The sequence below is a fragment of the Eubalaena glacialis genome, chromosome 7 (assembly GCF_028564815.1).
Source record: "Eubalaena glacialis isolate mEubGla1 chromosome 7, mEubGla1.1.hap2.+ XY, whole genome shotgun sequence".
Taxonomy (NCBI): domain Eukaryota; kingdom Metazoa; phylum Chordata; class Mammalia; order Artiodactyla; family Balaenidae; genus Eubalaena; species Eubalaena glacialis.
Genome location: NC_083722.1, coordinates 64,853,927 through 64,876,917, shown reverse-complemented (window position 1 = coordinate 64,876,917; position 22,991 = coordinate 64,853,927). Strand labels below are relative to the sequence as shown.

Genomic DNA, 22,991 nt, shown 5'->3' with positions numbered 1-22,991 from the left:
GGAATTGATGGGTCATATGGCAACTTTGTTTAGCCTTTTGTGAAACTGCCAGACTGCTTTTTAAAAGTGGCCACACCATTTTCCATTCCCATCAGTAATGTGTAAGGGTTCCAATTTCTCTACATCTTTAGCAACACTTGTTATTGTTTGTCTTTTTTGATATAGTTATCCTAGTGGGTGTGAAGTGGTGTCTTCATTGTTTTTGTATGGTGTGAAGAAACTTCACAACTTTACAACTTACTTTGGTAGTTGCAAACAGTGATTTAACAGAATTTAAAATTAATTCATTAATTATGTAACATACCTTTTCATTCTAGTTGATAGTGGAGTAATACCAAGGCATACAGTAGACTATTGCTAAAAGAATATATCAAAGACTGCTAAAGAAAAGACCGAAAGAAAATGAGTAATACTCATACTGTTAACACAGTATTAGTTAAATATACTTTCAAAATGCAAAAGTAAATCTATTCTAAGTAATTCCCCAGAAAAACTGAGTTAAATCCCCATTTACCTTTCTAGCTCTTTCAGAAATGGTTGGTGCTCTCTGCAATATTTTTTCTTGAAGAAATTCTTTATTCTGGAGAGGAAAAATAAGTATTTTCTTCTCACTAGAAGTTTTTATTGAACAAAATAACTGACACAGAAATATTCACCACAATTAAAATGTGATATAGTAACTGTTTTATAAAGAAGTTTGAAAAAAGCTTCTGAAGCTCCTTAGTATATTACTACCATGACTTTATAAATTGAGAAAAAACTTTAGTGTACTGTAAGAACCATTATCTATGAAAAGTTTGCTTTAACATATGTCCTTTGGGATCATGGTCCCACATTTCCCAACTACAGTAACATCCTACTTATCCCACATCTTTGGGAAATGAGATGTTTACTAATTCAGTAGTAAACTCTGAAATGAGAGTTCAGTATATTTCACAGAATTTTCCACAGATTTTATTTATAATGGTAAAGTTTAATATTCATTTTTCCTGTTATAAGTTTTACCTGACACTTAATTTATATGAAAAATACATTTATCTTATATACCAAAGATTGTATAAATAGTGCCCTCAGCAATTATTTGATCTACCATCATTCTTCCAAAAATAATCATCTTTAATGCAACATCTGAACAGTGAACCTAATTTAGGTAATTGAGGAGGATCATATGAACACATGAAATCAAGTTAGAATGTCCTACCTTTGCTTTTTGGAAAAATTTGTGCCTTAACAGTTCTGCTGCTGTTGGTCTAAAACCAGAAAAGAAAGTTTTTATAAATTCAAGTGGAATGTGGGTTTTCATTTTCAAAAATGATTTCTTGAGCATCAAGATAAAAACTCAGTGTACTCCACTGTCCTTAACCTACTAAAAACCAAAAAGGATAAACTCAGTACAAGACATTGAACAGAATTAAAAAACTCAAATAGAAATGTTCTGATAATAATTATTGTAGGCTCTTTCAAAAATTCATTAGTGAAATGTTTCTTTTAAAAGCATGATTTCTTAGTGGCTTTCAATATATTTGCTATTTAATATTATTTCCCAAGAAGTTGGCTTTATCTACTTTAACGAGGCAAAAAAATATATTTAAACTCACAAATCAAGCCCTGTGCTTCTTGCCACATGGTTGCCTGCAAGCCTTCAACTTAGGTAAGTACATATTTTTAAAAAATAATTTCACAATTTCCTTTTAAAAAACTGAAGATTCTAAGAGTAACGTATAGTCCCCCAATTTAATCTAAACTCAGTTTTTTAAAAAAATTAATTTATTTTTATTTATTTATTATTTTTGGCTGTGTTGGGTCTTCGTTGCTGTGTGCAGGCTTTCTCTAGTTGTGGCGAGCAGGGGCTACTCCTCGTTGCTGTGCGTGGGCTTCTCACTGTGGTGGCTCCTCTTGTTGCGGAGCACGGGCTCTAGAGCGCGTGGGCTTCGGTAGATGCGGCACATGGGCTCAGTAGTTGTGGCTCGTGGGCTCTGGAGCGCAGGCTCAGTAGTTGTGGCACACGGGCTCAGTTGCTCCACGGCATGTGGGATCTTCCTGGACCAGGGCTCGAATCTGTGTCCCCTGCATTGGCAGGCAGATTCTTAACCACTGAGCCACCAGGGAAGCCCTAAACTCAGTTTTTAACTCAACTGTGCACAGTCTTACTTCATTTGCATAAAGGCATTGTTGTCCATTTCACAAACTAGTATGACTGAGAATAAATAATAAATACTACACTTAAGAAATTGGACCTGATTAATGCCACATACCTACCATGTAATCCTGAGCAAATCACTTCTCTAAGGTTCATTATTACCTGGCCAAGTCCCTAAAAGCAGTGGTTCTTAAACACTGCTGTGCATTACAGTATCTGGGAGTTTAAAAAAAAATCCTTGGGACTAAAGACATGAGGGTCATATTCTAGCTATGTCAGAGCCAACAAGGTAGAAGCAGCCTAGGTTTTGTATTGCCCTCCTGAAACAGAGTTATCATACCACATGTGAACTGTTACACAAGAGAGAAATAAACTCTTATCTTATTTAAAAAAAAAAAAAAAAAAATCCTGATGCCCAGGCTGCTCCCCGTAACACTTAAAGCAGAATCTGTGGGGGCAAACCTGGGTATCAGCAGTTTTTAGAACTCCCCAGGTGATACCAATATGCACTCAAGCTTGAGAACCAGGGCCTCAGAGGATTCTTATAAAGATTAAAAGAGAGAGTCAGTGTGGAAGTGCTATGCAAACTGAAAGTAGACATTACAATTCCTATTTTTTCATTCAGTCACAATTTCAATATGTTCAACAGTTTGCACAACACTGTTTTTTATGATTCGTTCCTTTCTTCTGGGTTCACTTCCTTCTTTCTAAAGTACACTTTAGAGGAGTTCTTTAAGTGATTAAAACATGACTGGAAAACTCAATTTTTGTCTGAAAAATAACTTAATTTCATGCTTACTGTTGAATGATAGTTTGACTAGATGGAGAATTCTGGGTTAACAGTTATTTTTTCTCAGCACTTTCCAGTATATTCTGGCCTTGACTGTTGTTTTTGGGGAAGTGGCTGTCAATCTGCCTGCTATTCCTCAGTAGGTAATCTGTTCTCTCAGGTCACATTTAAGAGCTTCTCTTTGCCTTTGTGTCCAGTAGTTTCACGACAATGTATACAAGTGGGAAAAGAGGGATACCGCTTGGAATCTGGGGTGATATTTCCTTAGCCTGAAAATAAAGGTATTTCATCAATTCAGAAAATTCTCAGCTGTTATTTCTTCGAATGTTGCTTTTAGTTCACAGCGTAGTGTTACACTGTGCGTTTTGTAATTTTGGATTGTGATCTCTTCAGTGCAAGAATTTCATGGGGGACTTCCCTGGCGGTGCAGTGGTTCAGAATCTGCCTGCCAATGCAGGGGACACAGGTTCAATCCCTGGTACGGGAAGATCCCACATGCCACGCAGCAACTAAGCCCGTGTGACAAAACTACTGAACCCGCGTGCCACAACTACAAAGCCTGCGTGCTGCAACTACTGAAGCCTGTGCGTCTAGAGCCTGTGCTCTGCAACAAGAGAAGCCACCGCAATGAGAAGCCCATGTATCGCAACAAAGAGTAGCCCCCGCTCGCCGCAACTAGAGAAAGCCTGCACGCAGCAACAAAGACCCAACACAGCCAAAAATAAATAAAATTAAAAAAAAAAAAAAAAAAATCTCATGGACCTGGGTTTTGGAAATATTCTAACAGTGCAGTTTCCAATTGCTTCTGCCAGAAATAAAACTGGCTTAGTAATAACTGTTTTACTTTCTAATCCTGTGGATTCCTGGATAATATGGGTATAAATTCAGACTGTAAACCTGCAGAATGTCCAGGTCAGAGGGCTGGATTATTCAGGAAAGATTTCTGTTGTGTCTCTGTGATGATGGACAGATTTTTTTGTTTTGTTTTTTGGTCTCTCCTTTTACTCAGGATGCAGACTTCTGAATGTCCTAGCTTTAAGCAGAGATCTCAGTTCAAAATCCCCATTGCGTAGGCCCAATATCTCATTTCCAGTCCCCACTTGGAAGTTAAAAATCCAAACCAGTAGGTTATTGGAATGAATAGTGTCCTACTGAGGGGAGCCACAGAATTAGTTTATGATAGTTCTTGGATTTATGGCTTCCTTATTAATTCTGGCATCTGAAGACATCCCTTTATTGCAAGTTCATCTCTGTATTTGGTTTTTTAACTTTGATAGATTTAGCCAGCATTTCTGGGTGTTTGTAACAAGAGAATTCTGTTATTTTAGTCAACTAACTTGGCAGAAGCAAAAGCGTTACTTATGTTTTATACCAATTTATTCAGACAGAGAAAAAAAGTTCTAAAAACATAGGTTTGAATTTTACTGCCTGTTTTTTTTACCCTTTCCAATATTTCCAACAGTAAATTTTGAAGCCCATTAAATATACTAAAGACATGATCAAGGATGTCAGTTCAAATCTTTTACTTTTGTTGAGCTTTAGAAAAATCAGAATTAAAGACCTCTTAGTGCTAAGAAACTGAGTGGACTATGTATATACTATGTGAAACAGAAAGGTAAGACAGAGTGGGAACAGGGCCCACGGTTAGAAATCAGGAGTTTTGGTTGACCTCAAAGATAAAAGATTGTATTCAATGATCTTCAACATTCTATGCTTCTGTTTAATTCATAAAGATACACACATTAGATGATCATGTTTCTTTACTTACATGCCACCCAATCTTTCTAATGTTAACAATAAGCTCTTTGACTTTTTGATCCACTTAACTAAAATATCTTTACAGTAAGGAAATAAGTATGACTATTTGACATTAAATATAATATTTGCTATGTATATTTCTCTTGTTATTAAAATTGTAAAGAGCATTAAGATACTGCTTTACTTACAACTCTTAAATGCAAATTGAAAATAAGCCCTCCCACTAACGTGGCATTTCAGTAACATAGAAATTTATAATTATAAGAAATTAACCAGGAAATAGCTTAACTATTTAGGGTACATTGTACACTAAAAAGAAGGGAGAAAGTAATTCACTCATTTCCAATCTAGTATAATGGTCTGTGCATTTTTTTCCTAATGTTTGTATTTAGTTCCTTTGAATTCCCTGTGCATGTATGTATGTATAGCATGTATGTATGTGATTCTTAGCCTTCCCCAATGGTTTATATATTAGATGAAGAGAAAAGTAAGCTTTATCTCATATTTTACCTTTTTTCTGGATCCTTTTGAAGGCACAATGAAATCATTTTTCTAAATGATTTTCCATACTTTTTCAGCATTTCTTTATCTTGAACACCAGTTTCCAAAGAAGGAGGATCATTCTGCAGTGTCAGCATTAAAACCTGTAAGAATTTTTAATACAATATAAACTTCTGAAGACTCAGTAAAGTAAATTAAATATTGCGGCCAAGTTTTTTCAATATAGACAACCTCCAAACATACGAGCAGATTTCATTTTCTAAAAGTTCACATCTAGACCAGTTGTTTGGAAACTAGAGTTATTTAGGTGTTTTCCACATAAACAGTATCTTACAGATAGTTGGCTTCCCAGGCAATGTGCCTACAAGGGCTCAACTGTATCAACATTGTATTGTATGTCCTTTAGTTGGAATCCTTTCTTCATGTCCTCTGTCCCCATACTTATACCGGCAAACTATCTTAAAAAAAATTAAAACCATAGCAAAATTAAGCGTGTGACCTTGCTGACTTTACCTATTCATGGCTCTGTTTCAACCTGACCCCTTGTAACCTGACCTTCTCTTCCCAGAACTCCTCAGAAACTCCAATCACAGAAATCACTGGATGTCCCAGTTAACAAAGCTACAGTCTCTTTTAGTTTGCATTCTTCCTACCTTCCCTGCAGCAACTGTCCATCCGAAATCTCTTCCTTCTTTGACTGACATGGCAACATACTATCTTGATGCATAGAGATGTAAATAATAAAGGTCACATTTATATGGTGGAATTTGGGATGATTTGTGTTTTTCTATACTGTTTGACTTTTTAATAAAAGTATAAGCCATTTTTCTAAGCACAAAGTCAACACCAAAATTAAAAGGCTATAATCAGAATTATTACTTGCTATTCAGATTCAGTTTATATTTACTGAAAGGGAACTACTAAGATTGGCAGTATTTCTCGTTTTGAGCAAATAGGTTAACATGTGTATGTCTGGCTACAACTGCAGGAGTCACTGCCTACAATGATATAAAGTAAACCTCATCTTTCTCCCCCACCTCTTTTTAAAAATAAGCCATTTCTTGGGCCTAAAAATAGCCTCCCACCTTACAGTTATTAAAAAACCATCCTTTTCAAAACCTTGTGAATATTCACTTACACCTAGGCAACTTGACCTTTAAGAAAAAACCGTGGCCTTAAAATATCACTAACCTTTCACGCATCAGATATATAGGTCAATATACATATGTTTTGAATATGCAGATATAGAGAGGTTTTTCATACTATCCGCTTACTGGTTTTGTCCCTCTCTACATTGTTAGAGACTTAAAGGAGACAAAATAACATTTTAAAGGTCCTAAAATGCACCAAGAACATAGATATATGAATATCACTATGACAAAAATTCACAACGGTGGTCACCATTTTAAACAGTCATAGGGCATTTTGTAAAGTGGTCAAGCAGAACTATAAACAACAGCTACAGGTACAAACAAATAGAATTCACGTGCATATTATAACTAAGGGGTCACACAGATAAAAATGGCTGCCAACAGTACTGGCAGGACCATCTTGAAACACAAAAAACTCATTTATTACTAATGTTGGGGCATTAGGATTAACAACTATGTTTCAGGTAACTACTCCTTCAGGATATAAGAGGCCTTTTAATAAAAGCTGCTTAATGTCCTACTACAAAGCAAACTTTTATTCAATAACAGTGAGAATAATATATATGTATGGCACATGAATACTTTGCATGGATCTTATTTAACATATAAAAAGCAGTTAAAACACTTAAAAGCACTTAAAAACAGTGCCTGGCACAGATAAGTGCTCAATGAATGTTAGCGATAATTACTATTAACATGTAACCCTTCCAACAACCTTATAAAGTAGAAATGATCATCATCCCCACTGAGGCTGTTCTACACAAGTGACTGTGGGGAACACACCCTAAAATAAGACACAACAGATCCTAATATCAAACTAGTTACACAGTCAGGAGATGGTGAGTCATCATATAAAAAGCTCAACTACAATGTAAAGTCACCCAATGCTAAATACCAAATATCTAATAGAGATTTTAACTGCTACAGCAGTTAGAAGCAATGCAGGGCAGAATCTATGGATAAGAATGTCAAATGAATCAGGCTCCCGGACTTCAGACTATACTACAAAGCTACAGTAATCAAGACAGTATGGTACTGGCACAAAAACAGAAATATAGATCAATGGAACAGGATAGAAAGCCCAGAGATAAACCCATGCACATGTGGTCACCTTATTTTTGATAAAGGAGGCAAGAATATACAATGGAGAAAAGACAGCCTCTTCAATAAGTGGTGCTGGGAAAACTGGACAGCTACATGTAAAAGAATGAAATTAGAACACTTCCTAACACCATACACAAAAATAAACTCAAAATGGATTAAAGACCTAAATATAAGGCCAGACACTATAAAACTCTTAGAGGAAAACAAAGGCAGAACACTCTATGACATAAATCACAGCAAGATCCTTTTTGACCCACCTCCTAGAGAAATGGAAATAAAAACAAAAATAAACAAATGGGACCTAATGAAACTTAAAAGCTTTTGCACAGCAAAGGAAACCATAAACAAGATGAAAAGACAACTCTCAGAATGAGAGAAAGTATTTGCAAATGCAGCAACTGACAAAGGATTAATCTCCAAAATTTACAAGCAGCTCATGCAGCTCAATATCAAAAAAACAAACAACCCAATCCAAAAATGGGCAGAAGACCTAAATAGACTTTTCTCCAAAGAAGATATACAGATTGCCAACAAACACATGAAAGGATGCTCAACATCACTAATCATTAGAGAAAAGCAAATCAAAACTACAATGAGGTATCACCTCACACCAGTCAGAATGGCCATCATCAAAAAATCTACAAACAATAAATGCTGGAGAGGGTGTGGAGAAAAGGGAACCCTCTTGTACTGCTGGTGGGAATGTAAATTGATACAGCCAATATGGAGAACAGTATGGAGGTTCATTAAAAAACTAAAAATAGAACTACCATATGACCCAGCAATCCCACTACTGGGCATATATCCTGAACAAAACATAATTCAAAAAGAGTCATGCACCACAATGTTCATTGCAGCTCTATTTACAATAGCCAGGACATGGAAGCGACCTAAGTGTCCATCGACAGATGAATGGATAAAGAAGATGTGGCACATATATACAATGGAATATTACTCAGCCATAAAAAGAAACGAAATTGAGTTATTTGTAGTGAGGTGGATGGACCCAGAGTCTGTCATACGGAGTGAAGTAAGTCAGAAAGAGAAAAACAAATACCGTATGCTAACACATATATATGGAATCTTAAAAAAAAAAAAAGGTTCTGAAGAACCCAGGGCAGGACAGGAATAAAGATGCAGACGTAGAGAATGGACTTGAGGACACGGGGAGGGGGAAGGGTAAGCTGGGATGAAGTGAGAGAGTGGCATGGACGTATATACACTACCAAATGTAAAATAGGTAGCTAGTGGGAAGCAGCCACATAGCATAGGGAGATCAGCTCGGTGCTTTGTGACCACCTAGAGGGGTGGTATAGGGAGGGTGGGAGGGAGATGCAAGAGGGAGGAGATATGGGGATATATGTATATGCATAGCTGATTCACTTTGTTATAAAGCAGAAACTAACACACCATTGTAAAGCAATTATACTCCAATAAAGATGTTAAATAAATAAATAAATAAAGTGAAGGAGAACAACAACAACAAAAAAAGAATGTCAAATGAAGTAAGGCTCTGAAAGAGAATTGAGGCATGAGCTGGGGTAGTATTTTGAATATGAGCTTCACCTTCATTGGTGGATACTTATGATAAGGAGCCGCCCCTGTGGCCAGTTCAATTGCTGTGATCCCAAAACTCCAGATGTCAGCTTTGAAATCATAACCCCGGACCTGTACAGAACAGAGAGACGTACAAGATTATTTTTACCACCCTAAAAGCATTTTTAAAAGATAGCTTCTAATATGTATCAAGAACCATAAACTTTAAACCAATAAAATATAATCTAAAGTTGGCAAAAGCCAAATATACTTGGTAAGAGGAAAAAAGAAAAAGAAAGAAAGAAAACTGAATGAATGTTCACCAACAATAGGGAAATAGTTAAGTATGGTATATTCACTTAAAGAAATATTATACACTCAACTAAAAGCAATATTAATGAATTCTATATGAAAATATGGAAAACCACTTTATGATGTGATATGATAAAGCACTTATGAAGAAAAACGATTACAAAATTTTTCATAAGTTTTGATACTATTACAAACAGATATATAGCTTATTAAAGAAAAAAACTAGAAAGAACTAGAACAAAAAAAAATGTTAGGCAGTCTTAGGCATAGTTTTCCAAATTTCCTATGTTATGGTATTGTTTTTTTCTTTTTTTAAATTAATTTTTATTGGCGTATAGTTGCTTCACAATGCTCTGCTAATTTCTACTGTACAGCAAAGTGAATCAGCCACATGTATACATATATTCCCTCTTTTTTGGATTTCCTTCCCACTTAGGTCACCAGAGAGCACTGAGTAGAGGTGCTACACAGTAGGTTCTCATTAGTTATCTATTTTATACATAGTATCAATAGTGTATATATGTCAATCCCAATCTTCCAGTTCATCCCACCCCCCCTTCCCCCTTGGCGTCCACATGCCTGTTCTCCACATCTGTGTCTCTATCTCTGCTTTGCAAATAAGATCATCTACACCATTTTTCTAGATTCCACATATATGCGTTAATGTTTTTCCTTTTCTGACTCACCCCACTCTGTATGACAGTCTCCAGGTCCATCCACATCCCTACAAATGACCCAATTTTGTTCCTTTTTATGGCTGCGTAACACTCCATTACATATATGTCCCACACCCTCCCCATTAATTCCTCTGTGTTATGGTATTGTTTTATCACCTTAATTTTTAGAATGAAAAAAGTTACCAAGGGTGAGAATATTTTTAAAGTTGTTGGTGTGAATATGTCGCCAAATTTCTCTCCTTTATACTGTCACCAGCATATTACAAAATTAAATATTTTAATTTTCTATCCTAAGCAATATAGGAGGAGAAACAGGTTTGGGGAGTGTGTGGTTTGAGACCTAAAATTAAAGCTCCATATTACGTGCTGCTTCAACATTGGGTAAACAGGAGGACCTCTATTGACCTAAGCGAAAGTTCCCTTCCCCAGTCTCCTCCCAAGGAGAAGGTCTCCTAGGCCCAACAACCCTGCGTATCAAATGGATCAGGTGCAGTTCTTGTTTATTCCTGAGTAGCAGGTTTCCCTGCCAGCCCTCAGAATTGTTCAAACAAGCCAATCACACCTTCACAAGGAAACCAAAGGGCATATCACTCTCTTGATACTACAAAGCCTGTCTCCTACAGCAACTGTTTGTTCACTCCCTTCCTAAGTGCAACCCCGTGGGGCATGCAGTGTCCTCTGCCTCCAGATATGTGTACACACAAATAATAAACTGCTGTCAATCTCATTAGGCCCAGTGTCAGGTGCTGTGCGTTCAGCCATCCCCATAACCCTAGCATGGGAAGCCTTCCCTCACCAACAGGGTCAATATAGGCCTGTACTGTATTGTATTTTATTGTAACAGAATAAAAAGTAGATTCAGTTCTACATACTGAGTTTGACATAAGACATTTATGTAAAACATCTATAGGGAATTGGAAATATCTATCCAGAGGCTTAAAAAACAAGACTCGACTGGATATAATTTAGAAATAATTAACAGGTGGGAAGTGGAGATGAAAATAGTATGTGTCGTCAGAGAATAGAAGAGTCAGAAACAAGGTGCTGGGAAGCAGTGTCATTTAGCAGTAGAAGGAAAGCCAGAAGAGAAGCCAGAGAAATGGCCCGACAAGTAGGTGAAGAATGAGGAAGCTAAGGATGTGAGTAAAGGGGGAAAAGGTCAACAGTTTCAAATGCCACAAAGAGAGCAAAACAAGGAGCAAAAAATGAGCACTGGATTGGAGAATTAGCAGTTTCCATTAGGTGATGGGATGAGCGACATCAGACTGCAGTTTGTTTGAAACAACTGGGAAATAGGGACTTGGAGAAAACTAGTCCTTCAAGAGCCATAGCAATGAAACTACATGTAAAAAAAGTCAGGTCATTTAATTTGTACTAAGGATATTAGCATTAAATCAGTCTTGATTATATTACTCCTTAGGTTGCCTTTTGTATAAATCTTGAGATTCATATGTCCTTTGTTAAGATTCTAGAGTTTTGGTTTTTTTTTTTTGAAGCACGGACCAGTCTTAAACAAGGAACAGAGCCGTATTTCCCAAAGCTAACCTAGTAGAGCAAACAAAAGCAAACACTACTCAATTTTTTCAATTTTGTAACAAAACCCCAAATCGTTTTAAAAAGACAAAAGACACAGTACCTGTTCCATAACTTCAGGCGCCATCCAGCAAGGGGTTCCAACAAAGGTTTTTCTAACTTTATTTCGGGTAATGTCACCACCAGTTGCTAAAAAAGCACTAACTCCAAAGTCTAAAATAGAATACAACAGCAAGGCATTAAAAGTACAGTAACTAACATAAATAGATAGGAAAGTAATATAGTTATGGTCCTATATACACAGCATGACCTTTTCTCTTCTTTCTGCTAAACTTCTTGACTAAATTAAGACATAGCTTAACAGATTCCTCATTCCATTCCTCTCCACCTCCACAATCATCATCTCCTCAGATTTTCCTCCTTGCTCCGATCCATTCTTTTCATCTTCCCAAACTGAAATACTATACCCATTAAACACTAACTCCAGTTGCCTCTTCTCCCCAGCCCCTGGCAACCACCATTCTACTTTCTGTCCCTATGATTTTGACTGCTCTTAAGTATTTCATGTAAGTGGAATCACACAGTATTTCTTTTTATAACTGACTTATTTCACTTAGCGTAAGATATTCAAGGTTCATCCATGTTGTAGCATATGTCAGAATTTCCTTCCTTTAGAGGTTGAATAATATTTCATTGTATGTATATACCACATTTTGTGTATTCATTCATCCACTGATGGACACTTAAGTTGCTTCCAAGTTTTAGCCATTGTAAATAACGCTGCTATGAAAATGTGTATACAAATACCTGTTTCAGTCCCTGCTTTCAGTTCTTTGGCGTATAATTCCATTCAGAAGTGGAATTGCTGGATCATACAGTATTTTTATTTTTAATTGATTTGAGGAATTGCCATACTCTTTCCCACAACAGCTGTACCATTTTACGTTCCTACCTATAGTGAACAAGGATTCACATTTCTCCACATCCTTGTTATTTTCTATTTTTTGATAACAGCCATCCTAATGGGTTAGTATCTCGTTTTAGTTTTGACTTGCATTCTTCCTTGATGATTAGTGATACTGAGCATCTTTTCATGTGCTTTCTGGACATTGGAATATCTTCTTTGGAGAAATGTCTATTAAATTTTAAAATTGATTTTTTGTTGTTGTTAAGTTTTAGGAGTTCTCTATATATTCTGGATATTATAAATCTCTTACCAGATACATGACTTGCAAATCTTTTCTCCCATTCTGTGGGTTGCCTTCTTACTCTGTGGATAGTGTCTTTTAATGCACAAAATTTTTAAATTTTCATGAAATCCAACTTGTCTATTTTTATTCTTTTGTTGCCTGTGCCTTTAAGGTGTCATAGCTAAGAAATCACTGCTAAATTCAACGTCATGAAACTTTTGCCCTATGTTTTCTTCTAAGAGTTTTATTGTTTTAGGTCTTATATTTAGGTCCATTTTGATCCATTTTGAGTTAATTTTTGAATATGGTGTTGGTTAAGGGTCCAATTTCATTCTTTTGCATTGGGATATTCAGTTTTCCCAGCACCATTTGTTGAAAAGACTGTCCTTTCCCCATTGAATAGCCCTGACACCCTTGTCAAAAATCATTTGACCATATGTACGAGGGTTTATTTCTGAGCTTTCTATTCTATTCCACTGGTCTCTATACCTATCTTTATGCCAATAACATACTGTTTACATTACTGTTGTTTTATAGTAAGCTTTGAAAACAGGAAGTGTGAGTCCTCCTGCTTTGTTCATTTTTTTTCAAGACTGTTTCGGCTATTTGAGGTTCCTTGAGATTCCATATGAATTTTAGGATTTTTTTTTCTATTGCTGCAAAAAAAAAAAAAGTCATTGGGGTTTTGATAGGGATTGCACTGAATCTATAAATTACTTTGGGGAGTATTGACTTTTTAACAATAGTAAGTCTTCCAATCCATGAACAGGGGGGATGTGGTTCCATTTATTTACATCCTCTTTAATTTCTTTCAGCAATGTTTTATAGTTTTCATTGTACAAGTATTCCACCTCCTTGATTAAGTTAACTGCTAAGTATTTTATTCTTTTTGATGCTACTTGTAAATGGAATTGTTTTGTAATTTCTTTTTCAAATTGTTCATTGTTAGTGTAGAAAATGCAACTGATTTTTTTTTAAAGATTACCATTTTATTTTTATTTATTTTTAAATATTTATTTATTTATTTTGTCTGCGCCAGGTCTTAGTTGCAGCATGTGGGATCTTCATTGCGGCATGCAGGATCTTTAGTTGCGGCATGACGGCTTCTAAGTGGCAGCATGCAGACTCAGCTGCGGCACGTGAACTTCTTAGTTGTGGCATGTGGATTCTTAGTTGCAGCATGAGAACTCTTAGTTGCAGCATGCGTGCGGGATCCAGTTCCCTGACCAGGGATTGAACCCAGGTCCCCGGCATTAGGAACGTGCAGTCTCACCCACTGGACCACCAGGGAAGTCCGCGACTGATTTATGTCTGTTGACTTTGCATCTTACTTTACAAAATTCATTTATTAGTTCAAATAGTTTTTTTAAAAATATTTATTTATTTATTTATTTTATCTTTTGGCTGCGTTGGGTCTTAGTTGCGGCATGTGGGATCTTCGTTGTGGCGCGCGGGCTTCTCTCTAGTTGTGGCGCGCGGGCTCAGTAGTTGTGGCACGTGGGCTCTCTAGTTGTGGCATGCAGGCTCCAGAGCACGTGGGCTCTGTAGTTGTGGCGTGCGGGCTTAGTGGCCCCATGGCATGTGGGATTTTAGTTCCCCGACTAGGGATCAAACCCGTGTCCCCTGCACTGGAAAGAGGATTCTTAACCACTAGACCACCAGGGAAGTCTCTCAAGTAGCTTTTTATGTAATGTTTAGGGTTTTCTACATATTAGATCATACAATCTGCAAACAGACATAAGTTTACTTCTTTCTTTCTAGTTTGAATGTCTTTTATTTTTTTTCTTGCCTAATTGTTCAATCTAGAACTTCCAGTACTGTGTTGAATATAAGTGGCAAAAGCAGACATCCTTCCTGTGTTCCTGAACTCAGAGGAAAACCTTTCATCATTGAGTATGATGTTCATTGTAGGTTTTTCATATATGGCTTTTAGTATGTTGAGGAAGTTTCCTTCTGTTCCTACTTTGTTGCATGTTTCTATCATGAAAGGGTGTTAAATTTTCTCAAATGCTTGTTCTGCACTGAGATGATCAGGTGGGTTTTCTTTTTCTCTTTCTTCAGTTAACGTCATGTACAACGATTTTCATATGTTGAATCATCCTTGCATTCCAAAGAAATCCTACTTGGCCATGGTATATGATCCATTTAATATGCTACTGAATTTGATTTGCTAGTTATTTTGCTGAAAATATCTACATCAAGTTCATAATGGATACTAGTCCGTAGTATTCTTTTCTTGTTAGTGTCTTTGTCTGACTTTTGGTCTTGTTGAGGCACGTGAGCTCAGTAGTTGTGGCATGCTGGCTTAGTTGCCTTGCGGCATGTGGGATCTTAGTCCCCTGACCAGGGATCAGACCCGCATTCCCTGCATTGTAAGGCGGATTCTTTAGCACTGAACCACCAGGGAAGTCCCTAGTTCTTCTTTAAATGTTTGATAGAATTCACCAGTGAAACCATCAAGTCCAGGGCTTTTCTCTGTCAGAAAATTTTTGATTACTGATTCAATCTCTGTATTAGTTATAGGTCATTTCAGATTTTCTACTTCTTCATGATTTCATCTTGTTAGGTTTTGTGTTTCAAGGAATTTGTCCATCTAGGTTATCCAATTTGTTGGAGTACAATTGTTCACAATACCATCTTATAATCCTTTTTATTTGGGTGGAATTGGTAGTTATGTCCCCATTTTTGTTTCTGATTTTATTTTTTATTTTTAAAAAATATTTATTTATTTATTTAATTTTTGGCTGCATTGGGTTTCAGCTGCGGCGCGTGGGATCTTCGTTGGAATCTTCGTTGCGGCCTATGGGATCCTCTGCCAGGGCACGCGGGCTCCTCGCTGTGGCACAAGGGCTCAGTAGTTGTAGCATGCAGCCTCTCTAGTTGTGGCCCACATGCTCAGTAGTTGCAGCGCGTGGGCCCAGTTGCCCCATGGCATGTGATATCCCAGTTCCCTGACCAGGGATCGAACCCACGTCCCCTGCACTGGAAAGCAGATTCTTAACCATTGGACCACCAGGGAAGTCCCTGTTTCTGATTTTAGTCATTTGAGTCTTCTTTCTTTTTTTCTTAGTCTACCTAAAGGTTTGTCAATTTTGGTGATCTTTTGGTTTCATTGATTCCCTCTATTGCTTTTCTATTCTCTGTTTCCTTTTCTCAACTCTAAATTTTATTATTTCCTTCCTTCTGCTAGCTTTGGGTTCAGTTTCTTCTTTTTCTAGTTCCTTAAGCTGTAAAGTTAGGTTGTTGATGTGCTATCTTTCTTGTTAAAGAAAGCATCTAAAGCTATAAATCTGCCCCTTAGCAATGCTTTCACTGTGTCCCCTGAGTTTTGGTATGGTTGTGATTTTGTTTTCATTCATCTCTAAGTATTTTCTAGTTTCCCTTGTGATGTCTTCCTTCATCCATTGATTGTGAAAATGTGTGTTTAGTTTCCATAAATTTGTGAATTTTCCAGTCCTCTGTTGTTGGTTTCTAGCTTTACCCCATTGTGGTCAGATGATGTCACTTAATCTGTGGCCTAACATATGGTCTATCCTGGAAAATGTCCCTTGGGCAGTTGTGAAGAATGTGTATGCTGTTCCTGTTGGGTAGAGTGTTCCGTATATGTCTGTTAGATCTAGATGGTCAATGTGTTGTTTAAGTCCTCTATTTCCTTATCTTCTGTCTGTTCTACCCATTATTAAGAGTGGAGTACTGAAGTCCCCAACTATTATTATAGAGCTCTCTACTGTTTCCTTCAGTATTGTAGAGGTATCTACAGTACCCTTCACTTCTGTCATTTTTTGCTTCATATATTTTGCTGTTATGTTAATAGGTGCATGGATATTTATAAGTGTTGTATCTACTTGTTGTATTTAACCTTTTATTAATATGTGATGTACTTCCTTAAATAAGACAGAGAAAGAGAAATATTGTATGATATCCCTTATATGTGGAATCTAAAAAGAAATGATACAAATGAACTTACTTACAAAACAGAAACAGACTCACAGACTTAGAGAATGAACTTATGGTTACCGGGGGGAAAGGGATAGTTAGGGAGTTTGGGATGGACATGTACACACTGCTATATTTAAAATGGATAACCAACAAGGACCTACCGTATAGCACAGGGAACTCTGCTCAATATTATGTGGCAGCCTGGATGGGAGGGGAACTTAGGGGAGACTGGATACATGTATATGTATGGCTGAGTCACTTTGCTGTGTACCTGAAACTATCACAACATCGTTAACCGGCTATACTCCAATATAAAATAAAAAGTTAAAAAAAAATATGTAATGTACTTCTTTGTCTCTTGTAACCTTTTTTTTTTTTTTTTAATTGGAGTATAGTTGCTTTACACTGCTGTGAATCAGCCATATATATACATATATCCCCTCTTTTTTGGATTTCCTTCCCATTTAGGTCACCACAGAGCACCAAGTAGAGTTCCCTGTGCTATACAGTAGGTTCTCATTAGTTATCTATTTTACACATACTAGTGTATATATGTCAATCCCAATCTTCCAATTCATCCCCCCCCACATCCTGGTAACCTTTTTTGATTTAAAGTCTATTTTGTCTGATATTAGAGTAGCCACCTCTGCTCTCTTTTAGTTAGTTATTATTTGCATAGAATATATTTTTCCATCCTTTCACTTTCAATCTATTTGTGTCTTTGGATCTAAAGTGACTTGCTTATAGAGAGTGTATAATTGGATCATGTTTTTATCCATCCTGTTAATCTCTTTTTTTTTTTTTAAACTGTCAACTTCCAGCCTGTTTTGTTATTTATTTATTTATTTATTTATTTATTTATTTATTTATTTATTCATTTATTTATGGCTGTGTTGGGTCTTCATTTCTGTGCGAGGGCTTTCTCCAGTTGCGGCAAGCGGGGGCCCCTCTTCATCGCGGTGCGCAGGCCTCTCACTATCGCGGCCTCTCTTGTTGCGGAGCACAGGCTCCAGACGCGCAGGCTCAGTAAGTGTGGCTCACGGGCCCAGTTGCTCCGTGGCATGTGGGATCTTCCCAGACCAGGGCTCGAACCCGTATCCCCTGTATTGGCAGGCAGATTCTCAACCACTGCACCACCAGGGAAGCCCAATCTCTGTCTTTAATTGGACAGTTAATTCATTTACATTTAAAGCAATTACTGATAAGGAGGGACTTACTTCTGTCATTGTGTTATTTTTTTCATATGAGTTATAGCTTTTTTGTCCCTCATTTCCTATATTACTTATTTTGTGCTTAATTTTTTGTTGTAAAATGCTTAATTTTTTTTCTCATTTTCTTTTGTTTATATTCTATAGCTATTCTCTTTACGGTTACCATAGGGATTATATTTACCATGGTAAAGTTTTAACAATCTAATTTGAATTTACATCAGCTAACTTCAATAACATACAAAAACTCTTCTTCTTTACAGCACTATTCTCACCTCTTTTGGTTGTCGTTGTCATCACAAAATTACATCTTAATAAACTGTGTGCTCAAAAACATGAACTAATCATTCTTTTAAATGCATTAGTCTCTTAAATTACGTAGAAAAGAAGACTTGGAGTTACAAACCAATGTTACTGTAATACCAAGTTTTAGACCAATAACTGTTTTTAGTCATGTATCAGTCTCTTAAATTATGTAGAAAACAAAAAGTGCAGTTACAAACCATTGTTACAATAATACTAGCTTTTATACATCCCCATGTATTTACCTTTACTGAGATCTTTATTTCTTCATACTGCTTGCAGTTACTGTCCAGGGTCCTCTCATTTTACCTTGTAAGACTCCCTTAAGCATTTCTTGCAGGGCAGGTCTATTCCCTCAGCTTTTGTTTATCTGGAAATGTCTTAATTTCTCCCTCATTTTTGAAAAACAGTTTTACTGGATATATGATTCTTGGTTGACACTTTTTTCTTTCAGCACTTTGAATATATTGTCTCTCTGCCTTCTGGCCTCCGAAGTTTCTGATGAGAAATCTGCTGACAACCTTATTTAGGACCCCTTGTATGTGATGAGTCACTTTTCTCTTGCTGTTTTCAAAATTCTTTGTCTTTGCCTTTCATAAGTTTGATTATAATGTGAGTCTGTGAGTCTCTCAGAGTTCACCTTAGTTGGAGATCACTGAGCTTCTTAGATGTTTATATTCATGTCTTTCATCAAATTTGAGATGTTTCCAGCCATTATTTCTTCAAATATTCTCTCTGCCCCTTTCTTCTCCTTCTAGGCCTCCCACAGTGTGTATGTTGGTCTGCTTAATGGTATCCAAACAGGTCCCTCAGGCTCTATTCACTTTTCTTCAATCATTTTCCTTTCTGCTCCTCAGACTTGATAATTTCCATTTTTCTATCTTCAAGTTCACCAATTATTTCTTCTGCCAGCTCAAATCTGCACTTAAATCCTTCTAGTGAGTTTTTCATTTCACAATACAAGTTATTGTAGCTCCAGAATTTCTTTTTGGTTTCTTTTGAGGTTTTCTCTCCTTATTGATATTTAGATTTTATTCACACATCATTGTTTTGAGTTTTTCCATATCTTCCTTTAATTCTCTGAACATTTTAAGATGGTTGTTTTAAAGTCTTTGTCTAGTAGATCTGCCATCAGGCCTTTTCCAGTGATAGTTTCTGTTCGTTTATTTATTTCCTTTGAATAGGCCATACTTTCCTGTTTCACTGAGTGCTTTGTGATTTTTTTGTTGCTGTTGAAGACTGGACATTTGACTCTAATAAGGTGGTAATGCTGGAAATCAGATTCTCCCCCTTTCCTGGGGTTTGCTGTTTTTTGTTATTGTTTTTGTTTTTTTTGGGTTGTGGTAGGCTGTATCTGTGCTAAGCATCAGCCTGAAATGTAAAGTTAAGATCTTCTCAGATCTTTTCTGCACCTCTTCCTGGGAATGAACATTCACTTTCCAATTTTCCCTGCAAATGTAGTTTTGTTTTTTGTTTTTGTTTTTTTTTGGACATGCCACGTGGCTTGTGGGATCTTAGTTCCCCGACCAGGGAATCAAACCCAGGCCCTCAGCAGTGAAAGCGCAGAGTCCTAACCACTGGACTGCCAGGAAAGTCTCTATAGTTTTGTTTTGGTTTTTTTTTCCCCCTGTAGTTGTTTTTTGATGTCTTAGTCTTTAAAGTCTGGCTCCAAAAAGGGCAAGAAGAGAAGAGAAGGGAAGGAAAAAAAGGCTATGGCCTGTTAAAGTCCCTTGGAAATCACTTGGAAGGGAGGAGCTGCAACAACAATGGCTGCCTGTCTCTTTGCACCTCTGTGATCAGAAGCAATCAGTAATCAGAGCATATGCTGGATATTTGGAGGACAGGATCTTTTCTGCCACCATGGTTCCTGCAAGCTGCTCCAAAAACATGTGCATAGCTGCCTGCCAGGTGGCTGATAGGTGAGGAATGAGCAGCTCTGAAATTAACTGAAATTAACTGTAATTTACCTTCCAAGTCTTGCCCTAGAATTTTCAAGCGATCAGTGGAATGCAGAATTCCAACATTAGACAAATTCTGCCAATTCAATTGTTGTTTAGGTGGGGAGAAGATTCTTGGTGCTTCCTACTCTGCCATCTTCCCAGAATTCTCTCTTCTTTAGTTTCTTACCACTTGATTTTGCTTCTCTAAACAATACAGTATAATTGTGCCTGGTTTTGAACTTATATAAATGGAATCACAAGCTATATATTCTGACTAGCTTCGTTCACTCTATATTTTTATAATTTATTTAATGCTTTTGTATACAGTTGTAGTTCTATTCATTTTCATCACTATATAGTATTCCAAAGTATAAATTAACTACAATTTACTTATCCATTCTACTAACAAAAGACCTGGGACTGTTTCAAACTTTCAATGCTTATGAGCACTATGGCACACTGAAGTATGAGTTTCTCTACGCCATACACCTAGAAGCTAAAGTCTCTGGGTATGCATATCTTCCACTTAATAAAGTGTTGGTACTGTTTATATTCCCACCATCAGAGGGTGAGATTCTCCCTTGCTTTACATCCACACTGATAACTAGTACTGTCAGATGTGTTCGCTAGGTCAGTCAGTATAATGTGGTATCCCAATGTTATTTTACTTTGCATTTAATTGCTAACTAGTGAGGTTGACCACCTTTTATTATATTTATGTTTTGATGTCATTTGAGATTATCTGATTTTTCCTTAATGAGTTCTTTGTATGTTCTAAATTTGAGCCCCTTGTCAAGTTATTCATGCTGCAAATATCTTCTCTGTGGTTTTGCTTTTTTACTTATTAATGGTGACAAACTGTTCTTCTTTTGATGAACAGTAGTTGCTAATTTTACAGGAGCCAAATTTATCAATCTTTTTCTTTACGTTAGAACATGATGTGGCTTGGTTAAAATATTCCCTTACCTGAGGACATGAAGATGTGTGCCTAAATTATCTTCTAAAGCTGAAGAAACAATTCAAGGTTTCGGTGGTTATCTTCCTCCTGCCAAACACCTGACTGTTCCAGCAGTGTGGGACCAAGCTGAGGTTTTTTTCTCAAGATGATCTGCTTGATCTACAATCCTGCAGTTTAGCTATTCTGGAGTTTCACCCTGATGGAGGGGGCATTTCACCAGGATAGCAACACTGGCAGGCCTTGGATTCCAATTCTTATCTCTTTAGCTCTGAATCTGCGAAAAGTACACTTCCACATCTCAGATGCCTCTTCCTAATTGGCAAATACCCCATTTCTCCCAGGACAGAAGCAGTTCTGTATCACCTCTCTGTAGCATATTTATTCTTAAACGCAATGAGGTTTCTTGACTACTTCTCCTTTAAAAGAAAGTAAAGAATGCTAAGAAAACCCACAGATGACGACTTTAATGGGGATAAGGAGTAGATAATTGTAAGGTAATGAGTAATGGTCAGAAAATGCCTAAGACTGAAAATGAAGGATGAGTAGTGGAAGATATCTTGAGAGTCAGTAGGGATGTGTCAACATAGTATGTTTGACCAAAGAGGGTCCAGGGGATAGAAGAGAAAACTGACTAAGAAAACATAACAGATAAGTAATGTGGTCCTATCAACCATTAAACCAAAACAAAAAGAAATACTAATCATTACCTGCAATCTGTACTGAGCCATCTTCTCCAAGAAGAATATTGCCAGCTTTCACATCTCTTTAAGAAAAAAAAAAAATCACTTATTAAAAAACACCTATTCTTTGGAGTCACATAATTTAAGCAGTTCACTATATTCACCACAACACTGTCAATATTTTAATGTTCTATTTTGCAGTAAAGGGTATTAAGGCCAATAGTAGAATTTTAAAAATTGCAGTCACTTGTACTAGAATCCAAACATTGTAAACAATAACATATAGCTTTTTACTATTAAATTTGGAAAATCTGAGGTTATTAAATACTCAATTGACATAATAGTGGCCAAAGAATGTGACCCTCACTTACTATCACCTTATCTACTTTTTAAAATACAATGATTTTTTTCTACACCCTAATATATGATCAAAATTTTTAAATGGTATGTGGTTGAAAACAGGGACTATTCTATGCCTGTAGCATAAATACATGATGTAAATTATTCAAACATCTCTATATTCTTATTAGTAACTATATATAACAACTCAAGTAATACATGAACACATTCCTGTTATAAAAACCTAAACATCACTGAAAAGGCCAAAGTTCCTTTTGACCACTGTTCTCAAGTCTAGTATTCTCTCCAAAGTTTTCAACCATTATCAGTCTAGTTAACAGAATATGTTCCTGTGACATATCTGGGCTTTTCTTCCAACATAAATGATACTGTACTATCCCTTCAAATCTACAACTTGTTTTTCTCATGCAATAATGTGTCAGTAATATCTAGCAAAATTTACAATCCCTAATTCCTATGAGTAATCCACTTCTTTGATAACCTAGAGAAACTCTCACAATGTTCACAGAATGTACAAGGGGGTTGTCTACAGAATTGTTTGTAATAACAAACCAAAAATGGTAGCAACCTAGAAAGCCAACAACAGCAAAAAGATTAAATTAATTCTGTTACATCCATGAAATGGATTAAGGTCAATCAACATGTCATGCCCTCTAATACATAATACATACTGCTAAGTGAACAAATCAAATAGGACAGTGCATTTTGTATGCCACCATTAATGTTACACACACACAAACACACACACCCTTTTCCATACACAGAGAGCAATGAATTTATTTCCTTTAGTGGAGAGGAGTGGGATCAGAGTCTTGTGGGAATGGACTCACCTATTTGTTTCATAATTAAAAATAAATATAATTAAATAAAAAAGAGCCAGGCCTTGAAGCTAGACAAGAAAGAAAAGCGAG

General features: G+C 36.6%; 1 protein-coding gene across 3 annotated transcripts in view; it reads right to left on the bottom strand.

Annotated features, from left to right (window-relative positions):
* OXSR1 (oxidative stress responsive kinase 1) overlaps positions 1 to 22,991 on the bottom strand; it is a 100,525-nt gene that overhangs the window by 23,571 nt on the left and 53,963 nt on the right. For all 3 annotated transcript variants that reach the window (XM_061196515.1, XM_061196516.1, XM_061196517.1), the window contains 6 exons: positions 21,748 to 21,803; positions 11,606 to 11,715; positions 9,011 to 9,112; positions 5,199 to 5,332; positions 1,202 to 1,250; positions 515 to 580 (listed from right to left, as the gene is read on the bottom strand). In XM_061196515.1, coding sequence (XP_061052498.1) covers positions 515 to 580; positions 1,202 to 1,250; positions 5,199 to 5,332; positions 9,011 to 9,112; positions 11,606 to 11,715; positions 21,748 to 21,803 — 517 coding nt within the window. The remainder of the gene's footprint in view (positions 1 to 514; positions 581 to 1,201; positions 1,251 to 5,198; positions 5,333 to 9,010; positions 9,113 to 11,605; positions 11,716 to 21,747; positions 21,804 to 22,991) is intronic.